Below are 13743 nucleotides of genomic sequence, written 5' to 3' on the forward strand. Positions count from 1 at the left end.
AACATGGACGGTTACTCTCTATATATCTGCCTCGGTATTCTCGCTCAGATCCTCCTCCCACGTTCCTCTCCACCACCTTTGCGTGTTTCCTACAAAAAAAAAATCCACGTCACCTCCATCGTCGCCGGTTTTTCTCTTCGCAAACAAAAAGCGGTGGAGATCTTATAATTCAATTGGCGCAATTCGTACAGCTGGAAACGAACTTACGCGCCGTGTTTCGAGCGGTTCTCAAGCTGATAAAGTGTACAAGTCTTTTCACTCGTAGAAGATAACTTTGTCTGCTAAAAGGTATCAACTTCTTCTAGGCCTCTTTGTACTTCTTTGCTATTCTTTTGTTCAATATATGTTTTGTCTCTTTTAACGGAGTACAGTTTCATCGGAACTTGAAGATATGAGTGCTGCGGAACTTGAAGCGGGTGTGTCCCGTGAACCTGATGAATCAGAGCTGAATATTTTCAGTGATAATGGTAGTCAAAGCGTTGTCTCTCAGCTTCTTGATCATATCAACAGCCATGAGAAGAGTTCCCAACGTAGAGGAGGCTTTAGTGAAAGGTAGTAGTAATATAACATACTATGCACTCTGTTTTATTCAGCTGGTTCCAGGGAAGACTTGTATGAACTTTCTTGATTCCTTGTTTGAAGGTTTCTCAGATGGAGACGGAGGTATGTTCCGGTTGGTGGAGATAACAGACGTGATCATGGCTCTCTGAAACATTCAGGACCCCTTGTTTCTGGAGCAGCTTACTGCATCTCTTCATGCAGCATGATACTCATGAACAAAGTTGTTCTCTCCACCTATAATTTCAACGCAGGAATCTCTTTGATGCTATATCAAGTAAGAAGAGAAAACTGATCCATGAGCTATATATCATGATTTGACATACTATATATAGTTTGGTGATTTCCTTATTTATTACAATTTTTTTTTAATTTCAGAACTTAATCAGCTGCTTGGTGGTAGCTCTGCTAAAATTCTCTGGAGTGGTTTCAGTTGAAAAATTAAACTGGAAGTTGATCAGAGTTTGGTTGCCTGTCAATGTTATCTTTGTTGGCATGCTGATCTCTGGGATGTACAGGTAAGTAAGGTTTCAGCATCAGTCAAGAGACTAATTGGTCAATAATTTCACATTCCTTGAGACCTAAGAAAACGTTACATTTATTTTTTTTCAGTCTGAAATACATAAACGTTGCTATGGTAACTATTCTGAAGAACGCAACGAATATTATTACAGCCATAGGGGAATTATACATGTTCCGCAAAAGGCAGAACAACAAAGTTTGGGCTGCAATGTTCATGATGGTCAGTTTCTTTACCAGCTTTTTATGCGTTATCAAAGTGATACTAGCTTAAGTGTGTGCAATACAGATCATCTCAGCAATCAGTGGAGGCATCACGGATCTCACGTTCAATGCGGTCGGATACACTTGGCAGACTGCCAACTGCGTTCTAACCGCTAGTTATTCAGTAAGTTTCACGGTTATGAAACTAAGTAACAAGATTTGCAAGCAGTTCGTTATGATGATCTATCAACTCTTTTGTCACAGCTTACTCTGCGTCGAGTCATGGACAAAGCAAAACAGTCCACAAAATCAGGGTCCCTCAATGAGGTGTCAATGGTGCTGCTTAATAATCTCTTGTCACTACCTTTTGGAATCTTCTTGATCGTCTTACTTGGTGAATGGAGATACGTAATTAGCACGTAAGTACTATCAAAATTGAGATTGTCCACAAATTTTAATATCTTTGTCATTTTCTTACCGATCTGATGTCTAGTTGTTGTTTAGCTCACTTAAAAAATATCTGGATCCCACATTAAATTACTTAGTCTTAAACAAGTCCTTTTGACTATGCTATACATTTTCAGCTTCCATTGTTTTTTTTTTTCTTATTTCAATAGTACAATTTTCATAGTTACTGCATATTAGTTGCATGTAATAACGAGATGTGAAACATTAAAAGAGAAAATACACAAATAAAAGATCTCACGGGAACTAGACAGTAGCAGTAATCTCTTTTGCAGCTAAAAATGTTCATTGTGTTTTACTATCTGGCAGTGATGTGACAAAAGATGCAATGTTTTGGGTATTCGCAACAGCAAGCGGCTTCCTTGGTCTGGCCATCAGCTTCACCTCTATGTGGTTCTTGCATCAGACAGGACCCACAACATACAGGTATATAACTCGTTCCAATTACAGAAAGAAAGATTGGCTTATTAATATTTTCATTTCATTTGTAACTGGGTTATAACGGTGTGATGTTCTTTCTATCATGTGGACAGTCTGGTGGGTTCATTAAACAAGGTTCCGATATCATTATCTGGTCTTGTACTCTTCAATGTCCCTCTCAGTCTCCCAAATTTGTTCAGCATACTTTTTGGTAAGTAACACAGTTATGCAGACACAGGGCACTAGCTATGATCTGTTCTGGTTATATGCTTCTTCTTTTCTTTGGTGCGTTAAGGTGTGTATGTTTATCTGTTTTGCAGGTTTATTTGCTGGAGTGGTCTTTGCCAGAGCCAAAATGTCCTAGTCACTCCAAGCCTGAGTATATAACTCTTCAGAGGCTGAAGACAACACAAAAACAAAACAAGGAAAACATAGAAGAACAACTTGAGAGGTTTCTCGATCTGCAGTTAATAGTTTCAACTTTGAAAACAATTTTTTATTCCATATACAAGGTAGAACTTAGTGTTTACCATTAATATATAGATAGTAATTCTATATTCCCAAGAGAATCACACATTTCACAATTTTCTAAACGTAATAAAACCTTGCTATGTTTTGACTTCATTTAACGTATCAACTATCAACATGATACATAGATCATACTCTTTTCCTCGTCTGCTTTTTTGGGTTCACTCTGACGCGACTCAGTCTACACAAAAACTATGCAGAGCAACTAAGTTAGTACTGAGCTGACCTGCTATTGAGAAATGATGAAGTTGAGATATAATTAATACTATCAAATGACCTTATGAAAAGTTATCATTAATGTGACTGCAGCACTCCACGTGGAGTGCTTTTAGACACTGTGGAGTGTCCTTCAGTATAATGAGATTAGAAGAAGGTAAAGATAACGAATTCACGTGAGGAGAAATAGATCTGCGTGTATCCCGAAGCTCCTTATGGAGACTACACACAAAGTCCTAAAATAAAGAGGATAGCTGATAATGAGAGTTAAATAAAAGGAAGAGAGACGTGTCCCTCTTTTGGGGGGTTCACATTACAGTTTTTGGGAGTTTTCTCTCATGATCCAATGTGTTGTAGGAGATCTAATGAAACGTGGGAATGGGATCGTGTAAAGGTTTTTGGATTTTTACAAAATCTACACATGCTTTCCTGACTCCAACCTCTTTTGTTGCTTCTAGTGCATTTGATAACTTTCCAATCGCTGCCAAAAAAAAAAAAGATAACTTTCCAATCAACAATTAGCAAATATTACTATACTCTTTGCGTTTCACAATATAAAATGTTATGTCTTTGATCAAAAAAAAATGTTATGTCTAAAAGCATAAATATTCTATTAAACATCATTAAAAGTATATATTAAAAATAACAACTAATTATAAATAAAAAAAACCATAGAATATAATATGTTGATCACTTTCTTTTTTTGTTGTTGAACACTTTCTAAAATCTAAACTATTAAAACTGAAATACACTTAGATATGTTTCCTTAGTTTTGCACAAAAATTACAACTAAATGCCACTAATCAAAACACAGTAGTTTTACATCTTTTCTAACCCATTAATTTCTTACTATTTTTTTCTATGCTAACCATGTCATTCGTTGGACTTGGTCCTTATTTATGGAAACTATGAATGTAACAATTACACACGTGGATAAGTGTTCATATCATATATAACGCATTATGACGTTTTTCAAAACAAATCCAAGGCCTGGGATTATAGTATCCATTTTGTGGAATGCAGATTAATTGGTTTAATTTTTCAATAAAATTCATTTTCGTAATTGCAACAATCTATTAAACGGTTTAGCATTGTTTGTTCAACGTTGCCTATGGAGTATAGTATCAGTTGATGGCTTACAGAGTAATTGGTTTAGCAATTGCTACTTTACACCTTATCAATGATCAAACCGGTTTATTAATTGCAAACGAATTGTTTTCACAACAAACTTGATGTACAATTCAAAATAATGGTATGTACTAACCATTAAAAAAACAATTTGTATACTGAGATATCTATCTAAAATATTTATGAAAATCTAAATTTAATTATGTTGATAATCTAATAAAAAATATACCAAAACCAGTATATAAAAACTCAATATCTATATAACTACAACACACATATTTTTCGAGCTTTTAATAACAATAAAAATATTTTAAAATATTATAGATTGTTCATAGAAATCTCTGGAATATTAAATATTTTACATATTTACACCTACAATCTAGCATATATATTTGACGCGATACACTCATTTTTTTTTCTTTTTGGAACACGATACACTCAGTTTTTATAAATTGCTTTATAAAATTTCTTTCCAGTTACTAACTTACAAAAAGATTCCAAGATATATAATCCCTACAATCAATGAAAAATCTAATTATTAAATACAAATTTAATTAGTACACTAAACACACCATCGTTCTTATATACAGTGAAACTTCTATAAATTAATAATGTTGGGACAACACCAAACCTATATTTTTTTATTAATTTATAGAGATTATTAATTTATCAAGATACTAATTGAACCAAAAACTTAATTTAGAACTATGAAATTATATTAATTTATAAATTATTAATTTAAAGAATTTATACTGTATTCATCTCTTACCTTCTATTTTATTTGCATCCATAAGCAATAAAAAAAACTTTTGTTTGTCAGGCAAATAGATTTTACCATTTTCTTCTTAGTTGTAGCATTTCCTTCACCATAAATATTTCTTTATATTAGGCTACATGAGACCACCTTTTTATCTCATTCAATAAGTTCTTTAACAATCTTTGTGTCTATAAAAACCAAACACACACACACACAAGAAAATTTTATAATCTCTTCATTTATGTAATAGAAAAATGTCTAACCTCACAGAAAAGTGTATTTTCTACGGAGAACCAATCTCCTCTAAGTATATATACCATTTGGGAAATTAGAACCCATTATTGGATAAACCAAAACCCGAACCGAAGATTTTGTATAGACTTTTACCACAGTTTTTTATATATTATACTCTTATTAGTGGACTTCGATGCAATGATCACCTAAATTAGGGGTGGGCACTTTAACCGATATCTAAAACCGCACCGAACCGAAATCCGAACCGAAGTAGCAAAATACCCGAACGGATATTAAGTTAGGAGAGATTGGATATCCGAATCCGAATGGATAATACTCGAACCCGAATGGATATCCAAAGATAACCGAACGTATATATACTTACTCTTATATTTTTAGTTTACATCTCTCATTTTATTTAAAATATTTATTTTGATGCTATACATACTTCAAGATCATATAATATACATATAATTATAGAAAAATGATTCGACACTCACTTAAAATATATGTCAAGCTTTTTGTTTCATGTATTAACAAAATTTACCTCCAAATTTTAAAAGTAATAGTAAAACTAATGTTTATTTATTTTTGAAATGTTATTTCTAAATCTATTAATCATTTAGTCTATTAAAAATTTAAAAATAAGTTAAGTAAAATCTATATTTTAAATATAATAAACTTTAAAAAATGAAAAATTAAATTTTTTTCTTTCAAAATCTAAATATCGGAACCCGACCCGAAATAACCGAACCGGAACTAAAAATACCCGAACCCGACCCAAAATACAGAAATATCCGAACGGGTATTATAGCTCTATACCGAAATACCCGAAAATTCAAAATATCCGATCCGAACCCGAACGGGTATCCGAACGCCCACCCCTAATCCAAATAATCAAACAAAACAACATCAAAATTAATCAATCCAATCAGAGACAAGGATACTAAACTCAAGTCATTTTAATCCTAAAACCAGTTTTAACAGAGCAAATTTTAAATGGGTTTCAGTAGATAATTATGAATGTTCTTTTACAATCTAAATAAACCTAAAATCAATGTTGTTCAACAAAGCTAGGATAGAATCATACTCCCTCTATTCCTAAAAGATAGATGTTCTAGAGAAAAAAATTGTTTCAAAAAGATAGATGTTTTATATTTTCAATACAATTTTTGTCAACTAATAATGAAAAATTGTGAAGTTCAAAAACATTAATTGTAATTCGTAAAATCTTATTGGTTTAAAAGTATAATAAATATAAAATTACAGAAAACGATGCATTTATAACTAAGTTTTAATATGTTTTACCCGAAAATTGTGAAAATTCTAAAACATCTTATCTTTTTGAAACAAAGGGAATATATATAAATTAAACAAACACGCACGGACGTGCGGGTCAAAATCTAGTTAGTTTTTAAATCTTAAGAACATTTTATCATTAACTTTCTAAAACATCATATAATATAAAACAGAAGAAGTAATTACTATGCATACAATTAGAAGAATTTCACTGTCAAAGTATATGGACACATATCATAAACTTTCAACTGGGAAATAATCGTCTTTCTGGACTCTGCGTAAAGTAGATGAGAAACTGACAGACGCATGGTTTGTTCACGTAAAAGAACAAGTCCGTGACACCATGGAATAGTCCAAGTACATTTTTTAAAAAAGTAAAAACAAAACTTTTGAAATATGTGCGTATATATAAACAAAAGTCTTGTTTGTTTTACAGAACAAAAAGTTGCCACATGACATGAATTGTACTAAAAAGAAACACACTGTACACTTGGACATTGTTATCACTCTTTTATCTTTAGGTTGTGTTCTGTTGTGGTGGAGCGTCGAGAGGGAAACACGTCTCATCACCACCCGTGTTCCAAAGGAAATGTGCATAGTTTGCAGAGTAAAATGAGTTTGTTGGATCAGCAGAGATTGCTTCCAAGAACGTCTCCTCTGCTCTCCACAAATCGTTCCTTGCCTTCCACAAGAACGTCGCGTATTTACTCAACGCCTCGGCGTCAGCTGGCTCTGCTTTTGCCGCTCTCTTGAAATACTTCTCCGCTCTGTTTTCAGATAACAAAAGAAAAAGAGAAGAAGAAGCCACGTTAGAACGAGACAAATATCCAACACAATTGTGGTTTTGTTAGTATAGATAAGATATGAAGTTGAATAAGGCCAAATAGGTAAGTGGTATAGCGTATGTGAATTGGGTTCTGGTTAAATGTGGACAGATACATCAAATGAAAATTGTCTAAAAATGGAACCTACATTGAATTATAGTCATGGCTAAAATGTCAAAGTACTTGTCTGGAGGAGACACTATCACCAAAATATCTATAGGTTTTAAATGGTATTTGACCTGCTCGATAGCAAATTCCCATTTTAGCGAATTATTACCTAATAGTACTATTTGCTTTATACAACCAGATGCAGAAACATGGGCTCCTTTATAGTGGATGAATGAATAATGGAACAGAGATATGAATAACATGTGAGGGCAAAACTTGTTACAAAACCTTTTTGGTTTTAGGTTTAAATATTTTGGTTTTGGGAGAATTAATCTTTTCACAAATCCACCCCATACTCCACTATCAACCAAGCTTTTTTTTTTCTTTATTTGTTGGGAACCCAAACCAAAAAGACTCAAAGCTAAAAGACAAAAAACCTTTGGGAAAGAAAACAAGATTGCATCATTTTTAATTTATTCTCTAATTCATTCTGAAAATGGAGATGTAGATTTTTATCTACTAGTTGTCTTCTATCTTTTAAGTGGCAAAGAAAGAACTGGTTCACTCATTTTTAAGCCTATCCGATTGGTCCTTATGGTGATTTGATTACGACAATCACTTAACTAATATCTATCATTTCTGACTTTAGTATACCAACTTGCAGCCTAACTTAAGTCCTAAACCAAATCTTAAACTCTCTAATCATATGAACTAACGAATAACAAAATCAAATATAATATACTTTAAACAGCATGGTCATTTATAATAAGATGGTCAGATGTTAATTACCTGTCGTAATCATGTATGATTAGGTAGAGAAACTGAGCGTAATTAGCAAGAAGGAGAACGTTATCAGGCTGCTGAGACAGACCCGTTTGGTAGAGAAGCTCCGTCTTGAAGTAATCCATTGACTCTTCTGCCTCTACTCGTGCCTCCACTGGAGCAACCATCTGCTTCATCGTGTCGTGATCCAACGCCTCCATCTTCTCCGTCTCCTCCAAGATCGAGTTCCACAGCCTAGTCTCTTCCTGCCCCGACACCGATACCTCTGAATCCGCAGCTGTTGAGCCGAGAGACGACGAAGAGAACTGAGATGGTGTTCTGAACTGATCAGAACCATCTCCTTCTGTTCCGCTCTGCACGGGGGGCACGTTGTTCCCACCGTTTCCTCCGCCGACAAAAGATGTCTTCCCGTTGGGAGAAGAAACAGAGAACGTCTTGATCATATCGGAGTCGAACTTCTCCTGTGACTCACTTATCTCCGTAGTGTCAAACCTAGATCAGAGGTCATTAGCTCAACTACGGAAAAAGATCATGGCTACTTTTCTTCGAGTGACCGTTGGGACGAAACTAATATTAAAATAAAAACAAACCTGAAAGAAACGGTGGCGGTTGGAGGCGTTGCGGCGGCTAAAGCGGAGTTGCTGCCGATAGAGTAAACCGTGAAGTTCGCGAGGAGGATCATAACGGAGACCATCAACGTAGGAGTCGCGGAGAAAACTTGCTGGAACAGCCACACGAACGACGCATGCATCTCTTTTCTGACGCGAAGGAGGATCCCTTGGAGATCTTCGAAGAGAAGAAGCTCTCTCATGTGCAGCGTGAAGCTCTGCAGCTCGCGGATCATAAACACCATAGAAGAGAAGGCTCGTTTCACGGAGCAGCAAGCCGATTCTCCGACTCGGTTGATGATAAGTCCTTCTTCCTCCATCCGTAGCTTTCTTTTAATGATGCGGAGCGAGATAGGGAGGTCGACGCTGTTCGCTTTCCTCTCGATGGAAGACATTTGCACCATCTCGGGCCACGGCGGTTCCACGGAACTGGATGATCTGTCGAGGCCGAAACTGTTTGTTGTTGTCGTCTCTGTCTCGTTGTCCTCTTGGAATTTGAGAGTGAGCTCTTGCATCTTTCTCGAGAACTCTTCCTCGGAGAAAGGGTCGACGCTTCCGGTGAAGGCTCTGCGAATGAGCTGAGTTTTTGTCGGTCTTGATGATTTCAAGAGCTCGCAGGAGGACTTGGAGTTGTGGCGGAGGAGATTCGTGGAAGAAGAAGAAGAGCCGAAGAGACTCTGGCTCTGTCCGAAGCTTCGTCGTCTTGAAGGAGAAGAAATGGCGGAGGAAACTAGGGTTTGAGAATGATGAACAGCCACCAAGTGGTTGAAGGTTGAGGTCGTTGCTACTTTCACGCCCATTATTGTTTACTTGGCAAGAAAGTGAAAAAAAAACAGAGCAGAAGAAGAAGCTTGAGGCTAGTTTCGTCTTCCACACGCTTTCCTGCAAAATCAAATGATGAAATCAAAGTAAATAACGAGGTTATTAAATCCATGCAAATCTCACGAGAATGAATCATTACAATCCCCATGAGAAACGGATCTAAGAGAAAAAGCACAAGAAACAATGAAGCTTCGATTTCATCTAAACATATAAACTTCTGTGCAGCTTATTGAGAGAGAGAGAGAGAGAGAGAGAGAGAGAGAGAGAGGAAGAGAGAAGAGACTCACTTTTACAAACTTTTGTGCAGATAATCCTGAAGTGGGAACACGAGGAGACAGACGCTTCACTTATGAAGGAGCTTGGTCTTATTATATACAAACGCAAATAAGATTTATCAAAGACTGGGAAAAAAATATCGCGCATGTGAAAAAGAGTTAGCGTAGAATAGTCAATAGAGGAGTACCGGAGAAACCGGTAACAAGTCTAATAATGTAGTGACGTGGCAGTCGTTACGGAGGAATAAGTGAGCGGAAACCGGGGAGTTTTCTCTAGATCTGACGGTTGTAAAAATTCTCCACTTGATCGTGCGGTTCTTCTCTTTTTCTGACAAATATGGGAAATGGAACGCAATTTACATTAGAGGACATATAAAGTTACACGTGTAGTTACAGTGACATATTTAAAAAACAATATATATATATTAGGAGTGTGAAAATAACAGCCTGGCACTAAGGTAGGCGAAGAAGTGGGGTCCTCGTGTCTATGTCATCTGGTAACGACTTTTTATTTATTACTAAGGTAAAGTTTATTGCGTCTAAACTCGTGTTTCCAATCCATGTTTAATGTAGTAACTTTTAATTTTTATTTATAAATTCATAAATGTCGAATATCAGAGTTAGTAAACATGTCAATAGGATTGTTCTAAAAACGCATCTCATACAATGCATTGAACGAGAGATTTAACAAGCCCAAAGTCAAATAGTAACCTTGAAGAATGGCAATAATATAGGCTTTAGTCATGTGGTAATTCACACCATAATAAGTTAGTTATCATCACCACAGTGCTAAGCAAAGTAAAAGTACTATAATGTTTAGTTAGCCAAGGTTCAATTAGATCGTCTTAGCGGAGTGTGTGTGTTTTTATTCTTTCTTGTTATGTGTAGTAAATTCTGAAAATAAAAATTTAGTTTACCGTCTTGTTGAATTTTCATGAACACTGCTTAAATGCTCAAATATGATTATAATAGTGCAGGCAAAACATTTAAGAAAAATCTGTCTATCAATACGAGTAAGTAAATCACATTCACGTCCAACTGTGTCATTTATCACCTGATTTCGCTGTCAAGCCTGCTATACAGTTCCATAAGATCTATATATACATCGTTGGCAAAAGGATACTTCTTCTTTTCTTGCAGAGTATTAAGTATACCTACAATTTTCGCATATTGCAGAACAATCATTTGACTGTAACTTATCTATATTACTATATATGTGGTAGTAGGGAAACAACTAGCGTGCATTCGATACGTGCATGCATGCAAAACGATATGATTAGCTTAAGAATATAAATGACATTGTTAAAAAGGTTAAATATTAAAAAACCTTTGATATTAAAACAAAATAGTTTTTGTTGGGACGTAGCAATTAAAGGGAGAGGGTAAGGAAGCGACGGTGGAGAATCAAAGAGAAGTGACCGGAGAGTGGTGCTAGGTAGAAGCTAAGCACCAAGTTGACGGAAGTTGACGTCGTTAGAGAAAGCAACGTCCAAAGAGAGTAAAGATGCTCAAAAAGAATTTGACGGTACGTCGGCTGCTTATATCTTCTATATTAACGGTTGATACTTATTGTTTTTTTTTGTTGGACTCATCTCCAAGATCTGTATATTTAATTAGTTTACTAGATATTGACCCGCCTTTAAAAAGACGGATATATTTTTTATTTAAATTTTTTTGAGAAATATAATTTTTATGTTTGTGTGTTTGTATAATTATATTTTTCTATGATATGAATTTAATAGAATATATAACTTTATGTAACTATATCAAATAAATCAAATTTCATAAATACTTTAATGGTTGCAGTTATATTAGACAAGTTTCATAAATTTCCAATGGAGTTACAAAAAGTGGATAGAAAAATCGTTGCAGTAATATTAGGTAATTATACTAATGGTTGCAGTTATATTAAAAAGATATTCTGATTATTAGGCAACTAAATTCCGCTCTTTGAGAAGATGGATATTTTTTGTTTTTAATAATTTTGACTAATATAATTTATATGTTTGTGTGTTTGTATAATCATATTTCTGCATGATGTGAATTTAATAGAATAGATAGTTTTATGTAAGTATATTAAATAATTCAAGTTTCTAAATATGTACTTGTGTCATATGTGTTTCAAAAATTATTTTAAAATTTTATTTATAATTTTTATTTATAAAGTTGCAATATGTTATATTTTGTAGTTTCCTATATGATAATAGTTTTAATTATTTTATTTCTAAACTTAGAGTAGGTGTCTGTTAAAAAGATATAACAAATTATAGAAACTGTTTGATAATAATGTGGATTAGTAATTTGTGTAATTGAATTATATGTAACGTGTAATTAAACAAAATTATTTTCAAACAACTGGAATTTTTAAAAGGCCCATATAAATACATAATGCAACCAATCCTGAAGATTTCTATATCAAACTGGTTACACTGAGAAAGTAATTGTGGCCCCTGATTATTAGGCGTGTGTGTGCATGTGGTGGTTACAGTAAGAAAATAAATTTTGATGCAGTTATATTAAAAATATATGTATTGTTGAAATGATTAGTTGGACATAACCTTAGGTCATGCTGCAGAATTAATAGTATTGATGTCCTTGTCGATGTGCTTCTATCGAATCATGTTTATTTATATGACTCCCTTTAGCTTATTAAATATGATTAAATGTACATATGTACTCCCATATATTATTTCTTTTTCCTTCCAGAATTCCTCTGTCTTTCTTTTGGTTTACATTTGCAGATCCAACACGTAATAAAGTTTATGCGCCTAGTCTAACACACAAAAGTTTCCCATTTATTTATTAAGTGGAATTAATAGCTTTATGGGCGATTCGACAATTAGCAATGGAGTTGTGAGACAACTGCAAGATTCAAACGCTACATGTCCAAAATGTAAGAAGGTAAATAAAACAAATAGAAGATGATAAAAGGAACCATGTGATAGTCAAAGACTTGTTCATTGATTGCACTTAATGTCGCAGCAAATGTGATATGGGTATGGTCTTGATACTTTTTTGATACTCAAGGTCTCGATACTTCTCTTCGCAGAGAATCAATCAACCAATTAGAAATGTGCAAATGATCTACATCACACGACCCTGTGATAGTACGTGCGTTACAAATCGCTGCTTGGTTGTTTCTAATAGTGGAAAACGAATATAAGTTTACGTAATGGCTCTTGATACAATGCTATGGCCAAATGATCGTAACTCGTCGAAAGAGAGAGCCAGAGAGAGACTGGCAGAAGGAGCGATACGGCAAATGCCAATCTCATTTCTCTTATCTTCTTTCAAGTTTTTTAATTCATTTTGACAAAAAGATATTTTAATTGTTTTGATTTTAAATTATTATTGTTTTGGTACATATACGATAATATAATATCAGCGATACCTTGGACGTTTTTCTCCCCAAATAAAGTTTTTTTTTTTTTGAATTATACAGAGGTATCCTGGCCCACCGAAATGGTCCAGACTAGTCACGTGTTGCCACATGTCGGTCCTCTGTCCCTGGTGATACCGAAATGTTAATTCCCCAGTGGCCGGGATTCAAATCCAGGTGGCGGAACTCACAGTTGTGAACCCTTTACCAACTGAGTTAGAAGCTCCGGTTCCCAAATAAAGTTTTTGAAAAAGATATATAGAAATAAAATAAAATATCTTAGACCACTTTGGTTTTTTGTCTGATTCTCAGCGTCGTTTAACACAAGTTAAATACAAAGGTCTTGAAGTTTTTAAGGAAAAAAAAACATGCACATGAAGCACTGCATATCACCTGATCACTAATTAATATAGTTAATCAAGTTTTGTTTATGTGTGGTAATATGTTAAAAACAAGTAATAGACATGTTTAGTGCATTTTGTGGAAGAGTATCAGCACAAAAGACTATTGTTGGTGTTGGGACTGTTCGAACTAAGAGATATATAAAGTCATTCTAGATGCCAATAAAGTATATTTGGGTAGTGGAGTAAGAGTTTTAGTTAGGAGAAGCAAGGCT

At 34.6% G+C, this 13743-nt stretch overlaps 2 protein-coding genes across 2 annotated transcripts; one reads left to right on the forward strand and one right to left on the reverse strand.

Moving 5' to 3' along the window:
• Positions 1 to 38: 38 nt before the first annotated feature.
• LOC108859846 (GDP-mannose transporter GONST2) lies at positions 39 to 2800 on the forward strand. Its single transcript, XM_056997686.1, has 10 exons — positions 39 to 288; positions 372 to 552; positions 643 to 835; positions 937 to 1076; positions 1171 to 1300; positions 1367 to 1465; positions 1546 to 1700; positions 2056 to 2172; positions 2280 to 2377; positions 2487 to 2800. The coding sequence occupies exons 2-10, from the start codon at positions 392 to 394 to the stop codon at positions 2528 to 2530; spliced, it is 1137 nt and encodes a 378-aa protein (XP_056853666.1). The 5' UTR covers positions 39 to 288; positions 372 to 391; the 3' UTR covers positions 2531 to 2800.
• A 3915-nt stretch (positions 2801 to 6715) lies between these two features.
• On the reverse strand, positions 6716 to 9900 carry LOC108811903 (uncharacterized). The gene is made up of 4 exons (XM_056997689.1): positions 9761 to 9900; positions 8634 to 9533; positions 8050 to 8535; positions 6716 to 7095 (listed from the first exon to the last, which is right to left on the reverse strand). The coding sequence occupies exons 2-4, from the start codon at positions 9449 to 9451 to the stop codon at positions 6846 to 6848; spliced, it is 1554 nt and encodes a 517-aa protein (XP_056853669.1). The 5' UTR covers positions 9452 to 9533; positions 9761 to 9900; the 3' UTR covers positions 6716 to 6845.
• Positions 9901 to 13743: the final 3843 nt, after the last annotated feature.

Source organism: Raphanus sativus, unplaced genomic scaffold (assembly GCF_000801105.2).
Source record: "Raphanus sativus cultivar WK10039 unplaced genomic scaffold, ASM80110v3 Scaffold0767, whole genome shotgun sequence".
NCBI lineage: Eukaryota > Viridiplantae > Streptophyta > Magnoliopsida > Brassicales > Brassicaceae > Raphanus > Raphanus sativus.

Excerpts from the sequence above, each read along its gene's own strand:
- LOC108859846 (XM_056997686.1), top strand. The coding sequence starts at position 392 with ATGAGTGCTGCGGAACTTGAAGCGGGTGTGTCCCGTGAACCTGATGAA. Across the intron at positions 553-642 it reads AGAGGAGGCTTTAGTGAAAG|GTTTCTCAGATGGAGACGGA; the intron begins GTAGTAGTAATA and ends CCTTGTTTGAAG. Across the intron at positions 1,466-1,545 it reads TTCTAACCGCTAGTTATTCA|CTTACTCTGCGTCGAGTCAT; the intron begins GTAAGTTTCACG and ends CTTTTGTCACAG.
- LOC108811903 (XM_056997689.1), bottom strand. The coding sequence starts at position 9,451 with ATGGGCGTGAAAGTAGCAACGACCTCAACCTTCAACCACTTGGTGGCT. Across the intron at positions 8,536-8,633 it reads ACCGCCACCGTTTCTTTCAG|GTTTGACACTACGGAGATAA; the intron begins GTTTGTTTTTAT and ends CCTCTGATCTAG. Across the intron at positions 7,096-8,049 it reads ATCATACATGATTACGACAG|AGCGGAGAAGTATTTCAAGA; the intron begins GTAATTAACATC and ends ATCTGAAAACAG.